Source organism: Semicossyphus pulcher, unplaced genomic scaffold (genome assembly GCF_022749685.1).
Source record: "Semicossyphus pulcher isolate SPU_LCO1_2020_fin unplaced genomic scaffold, fSemPul1.0.p SCAF_10, whole genome shotgun sequence".
Taxonomy (NCBI): Eukaryota; Metazoa; Chordata; class Actinopteri; order Labriformes; family Labridae; genus Semicossyphus; species Semicossyphus pulcher.
The window spans coordinates 29541405-29556348 of NW_027211604.1; the positions used below are offsets into that span (position 1 = coordinate 29541405).

A 14944-nucleotide genomic window follows, 5' to 3' on the forward strand; every position below is an offset into this window, starting at 1 on the left:
ATAAATGTTATCTACATGAGCTCTTCAGGTGGCATCTAGGGATCCCCATGGATCCATTCTTTCTATGAAGTTCCATCGATCTTAAGTGACACTGTAACACAATGTAGGCCCTATGACTAATTTGTTTTTAAATGTATCTTATGTTAAATAACACGGTAATACAAACCGCTCTTATCGGGGACCTTTAGACAAACTAAAAAAAAGGTCGGTGGTCTAATTTTTCGTAGTTTAGAATTAAGATGTGTGAACCACTGCTCTATATTTATTTATTAATAAAGTTATTTATTAATAAAGTAATTATTTTATTTATTTTCTATTTATTTACGTTGATGCTAAATTTCTCACGAGCGGTGCACTACGTTGGTAAATCAGACTTTTATTTTGGAAGCGGGACCGGAAACGATCTCTCTGTCGCTGTTTATTTACACCACAGTGTGCTTTCCGCTGTGGGGCCGTGTTGTTGTGTGATGAGGCTGCTGTAGTAATTCATTCCTGGCAGCGGAGATGGGCAGAGTCAGTGTACAGGAGGGATGAAGCTGTGTGTTTAACAAAGTGGACTTTTTCCTCTCAGCGATGTGACTTCATGCACTTTGGGACTATTTGACGCTCAGAGGAAGCTGCTTTGAATATTTTTCCTCTGTTGTGATTTTAATGTAAAAACGGGACTGACCGGGCGCTGCCTGCCACTCACAGCCGCCTCTCCTCTCATCACCTGCGGCTTGCCTTTCACGGACTCTCCGCTGGGATTATCAGTAGCAGACTTGGAGCGGGCGGAAAAAGTTCCTGTGTGAGGATGTTTGAATCTCTGATTTGATTGTGCAGCGGCTGAGATGCTGCGTGAGGAGTTTGAAGGTGTTTGCAGAGATTTAATCCCATAGACTGGAAATCATTTCTGTTTGGATTTATCACTGCTGCTGCTGCTGCTGGACGGACAGCCTGTCTCACAAACTGTGACCAACCGTGTCTACCTATGAGAAAGCAGAGTTTATGATGGAGTACCGCCACACTTTGGTTCCTCTTCTGGTTTTATTTGCTCACACAACTTTGGCACATGGTAAGTTTAAGCGGGCATGGTTGTTTTGGCTTGTATTTGCACACATGGAGCCTCTATGTTTCACATGAGTCGCTCCTAAACTGGATCCCAGACCCCCATGGAGGCTCTAAAGGGGGTCCCACTTGTAAATTAGATCAAAAAGCTGCAGTAAACGTACTCATGCAAAGTTTCAGGCCTATTGTATGTCCTAATTTAAACAAATTCAGCAACCCTGTCATGTACACTATCAAAAGAAACAGACCATTTAAATGTTTTTATTGCAAAAACCACACAGTGTAGGGCTGTATTTTTGCCATGTAAGCCAGAAGACACTCAGAAATCTCATTCATACAGAAAACACTTTTATGGCCAACCAGGCTTTCAAATGTAAAATTGTGGGCTTATATAGTATAAGTCAGTGTGTGTGCTTGTGGTTAATCCTGCTGGATGATGTCATTTAAAAGGCCACTTAAACCAGCAGACATGAGAGTAGCCCATATGCAGCTTTCCTGCGTGCCCTGCCCAGGGGACCTCAGATTCACACCAGCATCTGCTCCCAGCAGAGAACCGGCTCTAGTGTGATCCTCGCCTGCTCATTTATCTCTATTATTATAAGGCCCATTAGATAAAGACTAATCCTCCTCTGTAAGATGCAGTATTAAAACAGCCTGGTACAGTGGAGTTTAAATGCACTAATGCAGACTGCACAGTGAGCATGGCAGGGTTGGGAGTTTGATTTCCTCCTACTAAAAAATGTATGATTTCTTTCTCCTGTGATGGATAAAAGCCTTCACCAGCTGCTGCATGTTGATGTTGAGCTCGTGTGTTTGTATTGTGTGGATGTAGGTTATGGTTGCATTGAGCAGACAGATCATGCATGCAGTCCTGGTGGAAGGTTTTCTTGAGTTTAGCCTCCAACAAATCTATAGAGTCTTATTTTTAAGGCTGCATATATGATTGTCTTCAGTAATGGCTTTATGCAAATGCATGCATACAGTGCCTTTAATTCTGGTTGCTCTCACATTTGACTGTGTAAGATAAGATAATTTATCATTGTCTCTGAGGGGAAAATGGCCTTGGGCAGTAGAGCTGCATCTGTGTTCTCTTCATACGATTCATAACTGAAAGAGTCTGAAAGTACATTAAGACATAATGACAAATTCTACATAACAAAGACGAGAAGGATGAGTAAAATATTGCACAACCATTGAGATATTAAACATATAGACATTATAAAGAAAGAGCATTATTGCATAAATGAATGGATTAGAGCTGAACAAGTTAACGTAACTCCAGCAAAAGTGCGCAGTTCGTCAGCTGAGCCTCTCAGTTGCAGGAGGCACAATACTTTTAAGGGCAAAATGTGTCAAACACTAGTTAAAATTAATGCTGTCATGAAACAGAGATGTCCTGGCCCACTTACCGTACCCTGCAGAGTTAAGAAAACATCTTTGCCTGACTCAGATCTCTGCAAAATTCATACAACTATCCTTTCAAACTGAGAGCTAAACTTTCAACATAACACACCTTAAGCTGCAATAAGATAATTTTTGCTATGTTAAACCAGAATATGACTCTCACTTGTAGCATGAGTCATCTCTGGGATGATGAAAACCTGCGTAAAGAGGCTGCATGTAGATCCACAGATCCTCCCTCCATCAGTCATGTTAAGCTGCTACAACCAGTAACTACAGGCTCTTTGTCAGCATACCTATGTCTTTGTGTTCTCCACACAAACACCCCCCCACTGTGTTGTACAAAAGCTCATTTTTTCTTGACGCGAGCGTGATGTTATAGTTTGTGACAGCATGGTGTCTTTGGGGCCGGGACCCACTGCTGAGGCTCCTTTTTACACGGCTGTAAACATTGGCTATGAACCCGCAGCATATGAACTCAGCATCTGTGAAAGTGCTCCTTCAGTGACTCCAGATGCTCCACGGGGACTACAAAGGCTGGATTAAAGCGACTTTATTTTCACTTTAGCAAACAAACTGCGACTTTAATAAAACGCCTGCACTGTTTTTAGCCCTTAGACGTCTTGGAAATTTACATTTAAATACTCATTTGTGTCAAATTCTGACACTTTTCTGCAGAGCTGCTTAGATGAAAGGGAGCTTCAGATCAGTACGAGCGCAGATATGTTAGAAAAATGATAAAATAAGGAGCTTTATACGATAAGAGTCATCCTCTCTGAGCCCCAGAGTCACGTTTCAGGCTCTGGTCTTCAGACTGTTTGGTCAGTAAGGTGACACTGCAGTCTGAGCTGTTATTGTCAGTCATCTCTGTCACCATCAGTCAACACCGGCAGCTCGTCAGTGGGCCATGTGTTTGCCATGCTCTTATTGAAGTGAGTGGAAGGCAGTGCAGCTGCCTTGTTGTCTCATGAATGTCCCCAAACAGAGCAGGAGCCAGATCAAACAGGCCGCACCAAACCTCGATACCCACACTGCAGTAATTACAGCCCGAGCGAACAACTCCGTTTCCTCCAGGGAGGGAAGTGTGGTGGGGTGCGACGTGGCTGGAATAGCACAATTACCAATATGTCTCATTGTTCAGAGTCCTTTCTTTGGTTAATGAGCGTTCTCACATGAGGTATTTCAGACACGCTGTCATCCGCAGTGACTAAGAGGGAGGGAGGGCTGGTCAAGGACAGTTTGACAGGAGTTATGGCTGCTGCTGGGATTTAATCTGTGACAATCTACCAACAGTGACGGCTATGAGAGTTTTTTGGTCCTAAAATACAAAATACATTAGCAAGTTAGATGTTCACTTCCTCCAAATTGCAAAAATAAAGACATTTTCTTTAACTCTTAAGAGGTTTGTGCTGAATATGGGCAAGACATGTCATATACATGAAGCTGGATAAGGAGACTGCTGTCTAGTTGTTGATGATTTAAACACAACACAAGATGAACCACTGCAATGTATTTTTGTATGTTGATTATTAATTAAAATCGATGGTGTTTTGGAGAATAAATACAGAATCCCAAAATGTAATATTGCAATACTCCAGTGTATTGATATTTTCTTACACCCCTTATGGAGGACAGTGAGATATTAACATGTTTTTTTGATCTGCACGATTGAGGGCCTGCGTCCACTAACAGTGTTTTTGCACTAGCAGTGCCCACAACCTTATTTTCAGAGAACTTCTCGTCGGTGTTCACTGTTGCTAGGATACGAAAGTTGTCTGGCCGCACTTCCGCTTCCCTCGTTAGTGACTGTTAAGTCAATTAATTGCTCTGTATGCAGGGAATTTTACAAAGAAAATAGTGGAAAAGAATCGTGTCCTTGCATTAGCAGCAGCACTACAACTGGAAATTGTACCCTCGGAAAAACAAGAGATTAGCTTCTCCTCCGTCACTGTTGTTGACAAAGTTGATATCTGAAGTCCCGCCCTTCTTTGATTTTGATTGGTTGTTGAGGGTGTTCCAAAAGTTGAACTATCTTCAACTGAGAGCTCCGTGAGCGCAGCGACAAAAGACAGTTGACGTCGAGGGCATTTCTGCGCTGAGGACGCAGAGCACTGCAAACACTACACTGCATTGGTTTTCTGTAGAAAATAGGCGCTGTTATTGGACAAAGGCCCTGATCTTACTAACTCTTGCACTCGACTAATAATCCATTCTACAGAGTGTTAACACAGATTTACTTTCTCATTTCACAAGCACTACATATTCTATCAATAGGGGCTCCAACAGTCCCAGTCTTTGACCAGCACCACGTTGTGGGTGTAACCGACTTGTAACAGCAGAACTCTGGATGACTCATAACAGCTCAGCAATGCAACAAAAAATAACTCGTGTTTTTTCTATTGGCATATTGACAACATGTCTGTGTTTTTTCTGCAGACATAAAAAAAGCTTTGTAGTCACAAACAGCGAGTGCACCTTCCCCCTCCCCCACCTGCCTGCCCATCTGTTCTCCACAGATCAATTAGGCAGTCGATAGCTCTGCGAGCTTTGGTATGATACATTGAAATGAGCTGCATCTCCTGGTACAAGCGGATCCTAAATTTACGTTGTCTGTAAAATAACACAGAAAAAGGCAGGGCGAGGAACCAAACATCCTCTTCCTGTCATCACAGAATCAGCAGCAATAATCACGCTCTCAAACTGCTGTTTGAAGCTCCCTCGCCTGGTTCCTGCTATGTTTTACAAAGCTCCTGCTTTGCTACATTTAGAACTAAGAAACTTTGATTTATGAAGCTAAGCTGAACAGATATTTATCACACATATACTCATGATAATAGAATCTCACAGTCCCATTCATTCATTAAACAGCAGTTAGACGATCCTATGATGCATAATTAACAAGTTATTTGTGCATTCAACTGTAGAAAATGAAAGAATAAACATGCCATGTCATTTTCCTTTTCCAAATGTAGCCACAGGGTGTTTTTCACAGCTTTAAACTCCATCTAAAAACCAAGGGTTGCTCTCCGTCTCTTAATGGTAATGCTTTATATCTACCCTGCACGTTCCTGCCACAGAGGGCCAAAATAAACACTCAGAGACTTTTCCATCGACCATCAAAGAACGGGACTAAACTGAATTCTCTTTAGCAGTGTGCGCTGACAGGACAAGTCAGCTATCCTCTCTGCTTAAAGGTCTAAAGTGTGACTGCCTGAGGGGCCCCGACACAATCCTGCCTGAGCCCCCCGCCCCCCCCTCAGGCTGCAGACAGATGGATGGCCCCCAACATTAGTCCCAGTGGTTTTAGGGCGGCTGACCTCTCCATCACTGCTCACATTACTGAATTACACATGGATTGACACGAAGGATTTAGTGTTGCCATGTGGAGGCTATTGTAGTGCAATTAAGTAATAATACAGCTCCTAATTGCAGAATACAGGTGGAGTGTTTAGTGTTGCATGCACAGTTTCAGGATCAGCTCTCCAAGTAGAGACATTTTCCTCTCCGTCACTGGCGAGGGATTAAAGCGAATGAAAAAAAAAAGAGTGACGCGCATAAATTCACGCGCTGTGTCAAAATGTCCCCATCAAACACAGTCTGCACCGATCTGCCAACTTCATCTCCAGAGAGACTGCTTCCTTCCCAGCATCCTCTATGCCCACAGAAATGGGTTGCATCCGTAATGTCATTCATTGCTTTCAAAGCGGCCGTCTTTTGTGTGTGTGAGAGAGCGCTGTGGTATAAATGTACTGCGTCTGTCGTGGTATACAAAATATAGATAGCAACTGAGCTGAGGCACTGTTTGCATTATACAACACAATGTGTTTCGATGAATTTGGGGTGTATTTGTGATTTTGTGCACGTAACTTAAGGCTTTGTGGAAGGATGCCCTCTAAGATTGTAAATTCAACTTGCATTTTGTCATTTGAATCTGCACATAAAACCCAGTGCAGTGCATGCTGAGGTAAAACAAAGAAACAAACAAAGAAAACGAATAATCAGCAGCCAAATCTGATGTGATTGACACACCTCAGACTCAGGTAGAGCCCTATTAAAGCTTTATAAAGTATAATGGCAAATAATTTCACTTAAATTGGGCTAACACACTTGAACAGAGGTTTGTAGAAGGCCATAATTCATCACAGTCATTTAATAGTAAATCCCAGATGTTTGACCAGATGGGCTTCCACACAGGTGTTGTTGTATAGTGTAAACGCATAAAATAAGTCATTACAGTACAGAACACTATGGACGGGTGGTGTAGCTGCTGCTAAAAACCATGGAGATTCTAGCAAACCCTGATGATGTTCCAGCAGGGTTTTTGTTCTCTTTTTACCCCTCACCAATATCCCGTCCTCTTGTGTCTACAGTGTCTGGACAACCGTCTAACAAGAGCATATGGTTTTCATCAAGTTTGACTGGCGAGACAGTCCGTCAGATCCTCGTGTTTACCCCGTCCTCTCTGTCCACAGACTCTCCTCTGAGTGCACAACAAAACTCTGCTGCAGAGTCAAAAGCAAAGCCCACGGGGTAACGCTACAGCTGTCACCAACGTGACTCTGTCAGCGGGTTGGATATATGTTTGAGAGTCTGGCATTGAAAGCTCGGCGTGGGGAAAGAGCCATCTGATAATGGATCATTTTCAGTACCAGTGTATCAAGGTGGTGCTGTAGCGGAGGGATTATGACAGCCGCTGTCGATGATTTAATGGCTGGCTTTAGAAGTGACGGGGACAGCTCTTTTTGAGGAGTGACAGTCTCTGGGTAGCTGTTATTTTGTGATGGCAGTGTTGATACACAAAAAGTGACTCGGGGATAGGAGGCAGTTAGAGTGTCTCTGTAGCAGATGATTGATGGGAAACGCTTATTAGAGAAATGTGACTTGGGTGGCGAGGTAATTAGAGTGCCTCCTCTACTTGTTAGTCTTAAGTGCAACTCGCCACAGAACATCAAAAGATTCCACTGCATTTAAAGAAGTGATCGACAGCTGGATTTGAATGCATCTCCTGCTCTTTAAGACTTAATTATAAGTCAGAACCAATGTTCCTTGGCATCTCTTCAACTTTATGTAAGGGGCCCATGTATCCACTCTTCTCTGACATCATAATGCTATCACAACTTATAACGGAGAGCTCTTTCAAATATGTTCAGAGCTCATCAGTATCAAAGTATCATAATCTAGTCTCCTCACAGTACAAGCAGTGTATCATCGAGACGAAAGATCAATATTATTAAGTGCAGGCATACTGTACTTATTCATTAACTTAAACAGAGTAGAGAGCACAGTGTCAATAAGCTAGAGAGATTGCTGTAGCTGGGAATCAACCAAAAGTACCCAGAACTTTTAGCGCTAGGAGGAGTTACTCTTCAAGGAACTAAAAGAATCCATCAGCAAGTTGTTGTCTGCAGTCTAAACAACTGTGATGATTCGACAAATGAGTCTGCTGGCATGGGAAAAGATCTCTGTTCAGTGTGCTCGACATTAAATCTGCATAGCATAAATCTTAGGTTTTGTCTGCAAAAGTATTTTGTACCATCGATATATAGCCAACCCTTCCCATACAAACACCAAATTAGGCTTAGCATTAGCATGAAGCTAACATTAGCTTATGGCTAGGGTAACAAGAGCATGACAGTTAACAATGATCCTGTAGTGCCCTTTTCCCACTGGTCAAAAAACCTGCTAACACGCAGCGTTTTTGCTTGGTGGGAAAGGCTACAATTGACATTCAGACCCCGGTCAAATGACTCTGCAGTATGCAGCTGTGTCGGCATGCTAATCTCCGCCCCCTCTCCGGCGCAATGCTATGCTCCGTTGGTCACTTCTGCGACTCCTTGTCATCTCAACTACAAATTCCCCCCGTCTCCGTCCGAGCAGCGCTCGAACATCGTTCCAAATTTGTCAGCGACGGGTTTTGATGCACAAACTGAATAAGTAATAGATACAACAAGGACCTAACCACTGTAACATCTTCACTGTTTACTAACCCTGTCTCCAGCGCGTTTGTGATGTCAGATGGTGACGCAGCAGAAAAGACACCGAAGGCAGTATACTCCACTCGCAATGGCATCTATAAACAGTTCTTCCTGGGTCTGAAAAACCTGTGTCAATGCGCTAATTTCGGTGGGAAAGGGGTATAGGCTGTGTGATTCAACTGACAGATATTTCTGTACCCTCCGGCATGGAAAAATAGGGTAGTCCCGCTGTAACCTACAGCGCATCCAGACGGTCAAACCAGTTACTACTCCATCTTCGAGAGGCTTCAAGCAATCCACAATCAGAAATATTCAGCACTTAAAGCCTCAGCCCCCTTTAAAGGGACTTTCTAAGGGGTAAAGTCTTTCTGTGGGAATGCACATAGTTCCTCCAAGGGTCACTAGTCCCTGGGAAAAGTTCCTGTGGTGGTTACGCAGCTTAGCTTTCAGAACTCTTCATCATCATTCACTGTTGAACTCTTAAACTCCAATGACAGGTCTCCTCATGTAGATAATTTGTCCTTTGATTTAAGAATAAAAAATCAGACTTAAATTTACCTGACTTTTTGTAAACTCAGACATATGTTGCTAACTCTTGCGGCTATCAGTTAATACAAAATTAGACACAACCCCCACAGCTTGTTTTCTTATGGTATCTTGGTTGTTTTCTTTTGAGCTATGAAGTTCAGGAAGTCCCCGTCTCAACCCTTTCCTCCCTCAGAGTGACTTGTGTGATCTATACATGGCCAGACAGACAGGGGCAGTTAGCAGTCAGCCTGTGTGTATGTGTTTGAAAGCGGAGACAGATCTAATAGAAGCTAATCTTGAAATATGCTGCTGTGGGACAGGAAACCAATGGCATTTCCCCGCAGCTGTGTGAGGCCACCCGCAACCAGTTTGGTGCCTGTCCTGGGACCCCTCGAGGATTTTCTCACTAAGTGAGAGAGCCAAAACACTCCCATGCCTTTATTGGAACTCTAATGGACTGATAATTGGTGATAAGAAATCATGCAGTCGTCGACATACAGTCTGGTTAACTGCAGCCAGTATGAACTCTTCTCTCCCTGGCTTGGGTGTTTTCTCCTCTTGTCTCTTCTTGGTCTCATCACATTCAGCACTTAGAGCAAAGTCGAGTGAAGCCTGAGAGTGTATATGCCACAAACAGTATCTGCTCTCTTGTTCTTTCAAATCCCGATCCAAAAACCCCTCAGTGGACTGAGTGGAGAAAATCAATGTTTGTTACTGGCGGGCTGCTGGAACTCAAACTGACAACTGTTGGCAGGAATTGTGATAACTTGAATGATGTTGGACTGTTTGTACTTTTGTCCTCAGGACTGCTCATTTGTAATGCTTCTCCAAGTTCTATGCACAATTCTCTGAGTGTTTAACAAGAGTCTAGATGAATCATCCTCTGCATTATCAACTTGATGGTGCAGAAGTCAATACTGTTATTTTGCAGAAAGTTGATGGTAACACATTGTTTAAATGTCCAAGTTAAGGGACGTTTTGTTGCCCCCTCAGAGATGTTTTTTGTACTTTGAAACTGACCCAAAGCTTATTCAGCTCCCCAGCCTCTCAGCCATGTTTAACCATGAGTAACTTCTGGTATAATAACAGTCTTTTAGGCTCAACTGTCTGTTCCTGTCGGACCAGAAAAGACACCGCTGTTTGCTCTCTATCTAGGGCAAGCTGCTCCTGCCTTGTCAACTTGCCCAAACATCTCGCCAAAATTGATATCGACTGCTTTGCCAGCACAAGAGGCCACACTCGGAGGGAGCATGAAACAGGGTTGTTAGTGGAAAGGGCATTTGTGGAGCTGCTGTGGGGGTTTGGAGCCTTTTTTGCTCCCAATTTCCACAATTTCCTTCTCTGAAAGAAGAGCTGCTCGAGCCCCTCATGAATCTGTTCATGGCCTCAAGAGAGACAAGATAAAAACACCCAATTTCCTTTTGCAAAGTTGACCCTGCCCATTTAGCTGCTTAGCATCAACACAGGCTCAATTAAGGAGGCTGTATCTTTATGGCTGGCACTTTGTATTCTCATGCAAGTGCCTCATTTTGTTGTCCCCACAGGGTCAAAGAGTAGGAGGCTGGAGAGAAAAGCACCCCAGCCTGCCCCCCTCCCTCACTGCTGCCAATTTAACTTTGAATGCACATTTGCAAATCAATTCCTGCGGCTTTGGTGCAAATCGAGAGAATGAGGAGGAGGCAACAAAGCTGTAAAACAGCAAATTCTGGTAGAGGGAAGCCGGGCTGCTGAAAAGAAATGCAGATGAGGGAGAGATAGGAATAGGAGAGTTGTTGCCCTGCCCCTCTCTCCTCTGTCTCTTTTTTAAAGAGTATGAAGCTCGTTCTGGCCAGCGGCACGTACTTTTATCACTGTTGTTCTGGAACTTCAGCTTAAAAAGACTTTTCTTAGCCTTAAACAGCTCTGTCTCTTTGAAATTAGAATTGGGTGGGCAGGATGGGTTATCTTGAGTGCAGCGTGAGCTCAGCTTAGCCTTAATTTTAGTTGCTAAACCAGAGCATGGCTTAATCTTTCTTTTTACCACCACTCACCACAAAGTGATAAGGACTGCCAGCTTTTTGATATATTGCAGTATTCTGATTTACTTTAAAGTCCTTCAGGCCGAAATGAAATTCATTTCTCACCCTGTCTGCCTGGAAGACTTGATCGGACTGAAGTGCCAAGCATGCTTTATGTCCTTTTCTCTGCAGGGCCGTTGAGAGGACTCTGAGTCAGATCGCATTCTGTCAGTCGAGTGTCTGCACTTTTTGTTTTTTAGCTGCGTCATTGTGCACAGAGCAACGCAGGAGCAACAGCATGGCAGGCTGTGGGCACAGTCTCAGAATGACCCCTAAGTGTTTTGTTAATTATTTTTAAAGAATTATAAGCATGCTACACAACGCGGAGTGAGCCGTACTAGCTCATAGAAAGTGTGTGTGTCATCACAGATGGGACCAAAAATTAGGCCCGTATCTCTGCACTTTTTTATGCTGCATCATGATAAACAAAGGAGCATCAAACATGAGGGCCAAACTGAGTTCTCCTCCTCTTCAGAACAAAAGCAACTGGTGATTAAATCTGGTAAAAACCTGGAATCAAGCAGTTTCACATTAATTTCTTTTTAGTTTTACAGTTTCAAGCCAAGCTGCGACTGACTTAGGCTCACTAGCTGACTAAAAACCTTCACTCAGTCCTATGATGTTGTTAAAAACTACTGTAGGATGACGAGAATCAATAAGGAAGTAGTCGACTTATGGAAAACTCTGATAAACATGCGTCTTCCAGGTAAAACATGAGACTTGTGTAGGCTGATATGGGGGTTTGATGCTGTACTGAACTGAAACAAAGAACACAATTCTGATCTGGTAACAGCCCTAATGTCTGGTCCTGTGTGGAAGACACTGAAGCCCCTTTCACACATGCACTGCACTCCTGAAAACTTCCCAGTTTGCCTGGTAGGCTGCGTAAAACGGATTTTTACAGCCGCCTAGTAAAATGTCCGCAAGAAGTCGGGTTGGGCCAATGTGTGAACGCAGCAGGTAATACTCAGGAACATCCACTATAAGCAAGTGAGCGGGGCGATGACGTTTATATCATGCAACTGGTGTGAAACCAGAAGAGCAGCACACAACAGGATGATTAAAAACACCTGAGGCTGAAGAAGACGATAAAGTTGTCTGCAAACTGGAGAGATGAACAGATTCGGGAGCTTCAAGCTGCGAGGGCCAACCAGGTCGCTAGGGACTTTCCGCAGCAATAGGGACAATCTCCTGCTGTGAGGGACATGCGTGAAAAGGCAACATTTCAGGGGCAAACTGTCTTCACATTTTTATGGGAAATTATGCGGAGTGCATGTGCGAAAAAGGCTTTACACTGTCTTCACTAGAAGGGTTTGCTCTGGTTTGGGTGGCATGTTGGTAAGTGGGTGTGAGGATTTCTGTCGACCTTCGATTTGAGCCTTGTACAAATATCAGAGCACCTCTCATGGATTTCTTCTATGAGTCAGACCATCATCTGTGAGCAGTAGACCATCTGCGTTGGGAAATAATTTCTGAGTCTGTGAAATGCAGTCTGGCATAGATGCAGGGGCGGGTGCTTATTTGCATACAGAGTATAGAAGTGCTGAAAAAGGTTTAACAGCCTGTCACCTAAAGCGTAGAACTTGTCAAGTAACATTATGTAGAAGTGAACTTTTCACAGCTCTCCACATCCTGAATCAGAAGATCTACATGAGCCGACATCCTCCACCTACCTCACAACTTTCTATTAGATTGCTTTCTTTCTCTGTTAGCCTCAGACTTCCTTTTTTCAAGATTAACTGTCCAGGTCTTTTTGTCAACAGCTTTACAGCGAGCGCACGTCTCATCACATGCTTGAAACAAGATGACAGTCACTCATTTGACCTGTGACTTATTAGCAGGGGATTATTTCTGGATGAAATGGAACGGAAATATTTTTATGGAAGAAGAAGAAGCGGCATTATCGTCTCAATGTCAGTCAAAGTGACTCTTAATGAACTTACAATTTGGTATCAAAATAGAAAAGCTTCTTTATTTTAAGACTTTCAAGCTGTTAATACTCAAAGTCAAATATGTTGGTATCACTTCTTCAACTCCTGACTGTTGCGAACTGTCCGACCCCCGTATGCAAATGAGTCTTCACCCCCCATTCTTCACTTGTGAGTGCTGGGGCGACGTGTGACTTACTGGCTGTTGTTCTGCTGTTTGTGCCTTTCAGAGGAAGTAAATCTGCTCGGGGATGAAAGGCCACTTGTGTTGGGTGAAATAAGGCAGTGGAGATGGCAGAGCGGGGGAGGGGATCCGCTGTAGATCCTTGGCAGTGGTCCTCTGTTCTTGTTTGATATCAGCAGGAAACATCGAGCCACTTGTTCTCGTACCAGATGAGAAAAGCTCGTGCCTCAGCACTTTGCCATCCTCCATTATAGACAGGACATTGCAGCAGGAGTTTGTGCTCCCCGTGGCTGTTTTGTTCCAATTTCTGTCCTTCATTTTTTTTTGTGTGCTTTCGTCTTAAGCATTATTTCTCTGTCACCCTCTCAGGCTTTATTCTTTCCACCTCCTTTTTTAAGAGTACTACTTTGAAGTTTAGTGACAGTATTTTACTCAGTGAATGTGTCCTGATGTTTAAATATATTCTATATACAAGTGCGACATGTGAGCCTTTTGATCTTGTCATTCCAGACATGATCATGCTGAATGGAATGAATTAAAATGGATTAACCAACCATGTAATTCACTAGATATATTTAAGTGTGTGTTATTTAAGATGAAGAAATACTGTTCATCATTCACACTCTGATTGGAATAGCTGGTTATTGTATATCCCTTTCACACCGGAATTAGTGCTTTGACGCGGGTGTTTCAGACCTGGGAAGACCCACTGATAAATGCAGATTGTCTCTGTTCCCATTGCCATGGAAGTACACTCCTGTCGGTCTCCTTTCTGTCTTCCGTCTGACGTCAAAAAATGCGCCGGAAACCAGGTCTGAACGTCGATTGTAACCTTTCCCATTAAGCAAAAGGGCCGGGTGTTAATGGGTGTTAGTGGGTTTTTTGACCAGTGGGAAAGGGGCTTCAGACACGTATGTTGTGTTTGAACTTATTTAAACCTAAACATGATCTTTTTCCTTTGTTTACTTAAACAAGTAGTTTGGTTTTGGTGCCTAATATTACCAAATTGCAACAGTTTTGCAGCATTAACCTCGTGATAATTATTGTTGCTAACCAACCTGATAAAGTGAGAAATCTGCATCAAGAAACTTTATTTTGAAAGTCTAACTTGACATCATCCCTTATTTGACCGCTCTAATTTGAAAGTGTAACCTGATAATATACATTTTGTGCCTCTAGAGGAAATATATAAAAACATTTCACTCCGACTGACAGCCATCAGATCTACAAGGGAAATCACACATCCTTCAAGTGAACTACAGCTCTCTTTTGGCCTGGCAGTTTAGACTAATTTATCTCCTCTCCTCACTCCCCTCCTGTCAAACACACTCTGACTCTCGCAGGCTGGACTCCTTCAGCCTCCCTGTGGTTTCATTAGCTCACTTGTAGCTCAGAGAGTCGCTGTAGTACACCCTGGTCAGGAGCTAATGGGCCCTTAGAGGGTCCAGACTTTCCTATTAGACACCCTTCTCGAGACAAGCAGTCATCCTCTTCAGGCTCCAGCTGTCCATTTAACCTGATTTGAGTTCATCTCTTCCAGCCTCGCCCTTATCTCTTACATACATCTACACTGACTGTGAGCGATGCAGCAGGGGAATACCACCAAGCTTAGAAATTCAAATATCCTTGAGTTGTGTGGTGGCGCAGTCAGTCTCTATATCTACATGCAGATCTGAGCCATCGAGTGTGATACTAATGTACAGCCTGCAGCTGCACACAATAAGCTTTTGTCAAGATCACCATCATAACAGTGATGTCAGCGTAGATTACCACGATGTGTTATCATCTTACATGCAGTCACAGTTAGTTTTGTTTCACCCAAAC

General features: G+C 43.3%; 1 protein-coding gene across 2 annotated transcripts in view; it reads left to right on the forward strand.

Annotated features, from left to right (window-relative positions):
* Positions 1 to 948: 948 nt before the first annotated feature.
* The window catches only part of robo3 (roundabout, axon guidance receptor, homolog 3 (Drosophila)), a 97861-nt gene continuing 83865 nt past the window's right edge, over positions 949 to 14944 (forward strand). For both annotated transcript variants that reach the window (XM_069666872.1, XM_069666882.1), the window contains exon 1: positions 949 to 1054. In XM_069666872.1, the coding sequence (XP_069522973.1) occupies positions 988 to 1054 (67 nt within the window). In that variant the 5' untranslated portion in view covers positions 949 to 987. The remainder of the gene's footprint in view (positions 1055 to 14944) is intronic.